This window comes from Nicotiana sylvestris, chromosome 3 (assembly GCF_000393655.2).
Source record: "Nicotiana sylvestris chromosome 3, ASM39365v2, whole genome shotgun sequence".
Lineage (NCBI taxonomy): Eukaryota > Viridiplantae > Streptophyta > Magnoliopsida > Solanales > Solanaceae > Nicotiana > Nicotiana sylvestris.
The window spans coordinates 9414832-9417981 of NC_091059.1; the positions used below are offsets into that span (position 1 = coordinate 9414832).

At 49.5% G+C, this 3150-nt stretch overlaps 1 protein-coding gene across 1 annotated transcript; it reads left to right on the top strand.

Annotated features, from left to right (window-relative positions):
- The first annotated feature begins 2077 nt into the window (after nucleotides 1–2077).
- Nucleotides 2078–2887, top strand: LOC138887023 (uncharacterized). Its single transcript, XM_070168733.1, has one exon. It carries the CDS (start codon nucleotides 2078–2080, stop codon nucleotides 2885–2887), a length of 810 nt encoding a protein of 269 aa, XP_070024834.1.
- The last annotated feature ends 263 nt before the right edge of the window (nucleotides 2888–3150 follow it).

Genomic DNA, 3150 nt, shown 5'->3' on the forward strand with positions numbered 1-3150 from the left:
TGTTTTCCATGTGCAGATCTAGGTACTTCTGAGCAGGTGTACCGTCAGTAGCTGTCAGGGAGCGTATTGGGGACTTGAGATATACATCTGCTACGTTCACAGATCCGCAAAGTCTCCCTCTCATTCTACCCATAGCTTATTAGATGTTATTTTGTTCCTCCTTTGTATTAGACTATTCTGGTGACTAGAGCAGAGTATGTTTTCTTATAGCCTGTGTTGCTCGTGGGTTTCCGGGTCTTGGAAGTTATTTCAGCATTTTTTTTTATTTAAAGTGTGCCAGGCAGTAAATATATACATTTTCTTATGTCATTTGGCATTCTGCTATTGTTTTTTGTAGAAATTGTTAATTCCGCAATATGTTAGGCTTACCTAGTTAGGAAGACTAGGTGCCGTCATGACAAGTTCACGATTGGTGAACTAGGGCCGTGACAAGTTGGTATCAGAGCCCTAGGTTCATAGGAGTCACGGGGCACAGGCCGGTTTATTAGAGTCCCGCTGATCGGTACGGAGACGTCTGTACTTATCTACGAGGGGCTATGTAACTGTTTAGGAAAAAAAAATTCACTTCATTTGATTTCCTTGTCGTGCGATATTTTGGAATCCAATTCTAAATTTCTGTCTTTCTATTCCCTCACAGATGGTGAGGACACGCATGACTCAGGATGATCAGGCACTCGTACCCCCTCCTGCAGCCGCTAGAGGCAGGGGTCGGTGCAGAGGTAGTGGACGTGCACGTGGTGCAGCCAGAGCACCTGCGCGAGCTGCCGCCGAGATACCGCCAGCAGATCCATTCGGGGCTCAAACACCTGACATGCCCACATCCACTACTACTCCAGCCATCTGGGAGGTATTGACACAGTTCATGAGTGCTTATACTGCGCTGTCACAAGCAGGGTCGCTTCCCCTTCCTGCAGCCACTTCCCAGGCCGGGGAAGGAGCACAAACTCCCGCCGCCCGCACTCCCGAGTAGCGAGTGCATGTCGAGCAGGCCCCTGATATCATCTATGTCCAGCCTGCTGTACCGGTTCAGCCAGGGGATGAGGCACCTGCTTCTGAGGATGAGCAACGGAGGCTAGATAGGTTTAAGAAGTATGACCCTCCGGTGTTCAGCGGATTAGCCACGGATGATGCATTGGGATATCTGGAGGATTGTCACCGCATCTTTCGCACTATGGGTATCACTGCTTCGAGTGGGGTTTCTTTCTCAGCTTTCCAGCTTTGGGGAGCTGCCTATGATTGGTGGTGCACATTTGAGCTGGACAGTTCAGACGAGGCTGCCTCCCTGACCTGGGCACGATTTTCTGCTATGTTTGAGAGGGAGTTTGTTCCCTAGAGTCTCAGGGATGCTTGGCATGAGGAGTTTGAGCATCTGCGCCAGGGCACTATGACTGTTTCTGAGTATGCCATCCGTTATACCAGGTTGGCTAGGCATGCACCTGCTTTGGTTGCCATTGTTCGCGGGAGGGTTCGCCGATTCATTGAGGGTCTCATCCCACCCATCCAATCTAGCATGGCCTTAGAGTTAGAGATGGACATTCCTTACCAGCAGGTAGTGAGTATTGCTAGGAGGATTGAGGGTCTTCACGCCAGAGAGCGAGAGGAGAGAGAGGCCAAGAGGTTAGAGTCGGGTCACTACTCTGGTACCCGTACCCCAGCAGAAGGTCATCATGGTAGGGGCTATATGGGTAGTCCAGTTCATTCAGCTTTTCCTTCATCCAGTGGCACTTTAGCTCCTCCCATATCTCAGGAGCCTTACTATGCACCTCCGGTTTCTAGCATGCTGCCTGCGCGGGGTGCTTATAGAGGATAGTCCAGTAGGGGTGGACCAAGTCAGTCACAGCCGCCGCGCCCTCCCAGAGCTTGTTATGAGTGCGGGGACACCCACCATGTAGTGAGGGATTGCCCTAGGCTTGGGAGGAGTGCACCTCCACAACATCATCAGTAGCAGCGTGATCAGTAGAGTTCACAGGCTATTGTTCCAGCTCCGGCTGCCACCCCACCTACCCAGCCAGCTAGGGGCGGGGGTCGGGGAGTTAGAGGTCGCCCTCGAGGGGGAGGCCAGGCCCGATATTATGCTATGCCTGCTCATACCGAGGTTGTTGCCTCCGATGCTGTCATTACAGGTATTATACTGGTTTGTCACCGAGATGCATCGGTTTTATTTGATCCAGGCTCTACTTACTCTTATGTGTCTTCTTATTTTGCTCCATATTTGGGCGTAGCCCAAGATTCTTTGAGTTCTCGTGTTTATGTTTCTACTCCTGTAGGAGATTCTCTCGCTGTGGACCGCATTTATCGGTCGTGTTTGGTTACTATCCATGGTTTTGAGACCAAAGCAGATCTTTTATTACTCCACACGGTGGATTTTGATATTATCTTGGGCATGGACTGGTTGTCGCCCCATTTTGCTATTCTTGATTGTCACGCTAAGACCGTGACGCTGGCTATGCCAAGTATTCCACGTATTGAGTGGAGTGGTACTTTTGATCACACTCCCAGTAGAGTTATCTCTTTTCTTAAAGCTCAACATATGGTTGAAAAGGGGTGTGCCGCGTATTTGGCTTATGTGAGAGATGTCAATGTTGATACCCCTTCTGTTGATTCTGTCCCCGTATTACGGGACTATCCCGATGTTTTCCCAGCTGATCTTCCGGGCATGCCGCCCGATCGGGACATCGATTTTGGTATTGATTTGTTACCAGGCACTCAGCCGATATCCATTCCTCCTTACCGTATGGCTCCTCCTGAGTTGAAGGAGTTGAAGGATCAGTTACAGGAATTGCTCGATAAGTGTTTTATTCGCCCCAGTGTTTCACCGTGGGGTGCTCCTGCCTTGTTTGTGAAGAAAAATGATGGTTCTATGCGTATGTGCATCGACTATCGTTAGTTGAATAAGGTTACTATGAAGAACCGTTATCCTTTGCCTCGTATTGATGATCTATTTAACCAGCTTCAGAGTGCACGGGTGTTTTCTAAGATTGATTTGCGCTCACGGTACCATCAGTTAAAGATTCGGGAGCTAGATATCCCGAAGACTACTCTCAGGACTCGGTATGGCCATTACGAGTTTCTGGTTATGTCATTTGGGCTGACCAACGCCCCAGCAACCTTTATGCATTTGATGCACAGTGTGTTCAGGCCATATCTCGA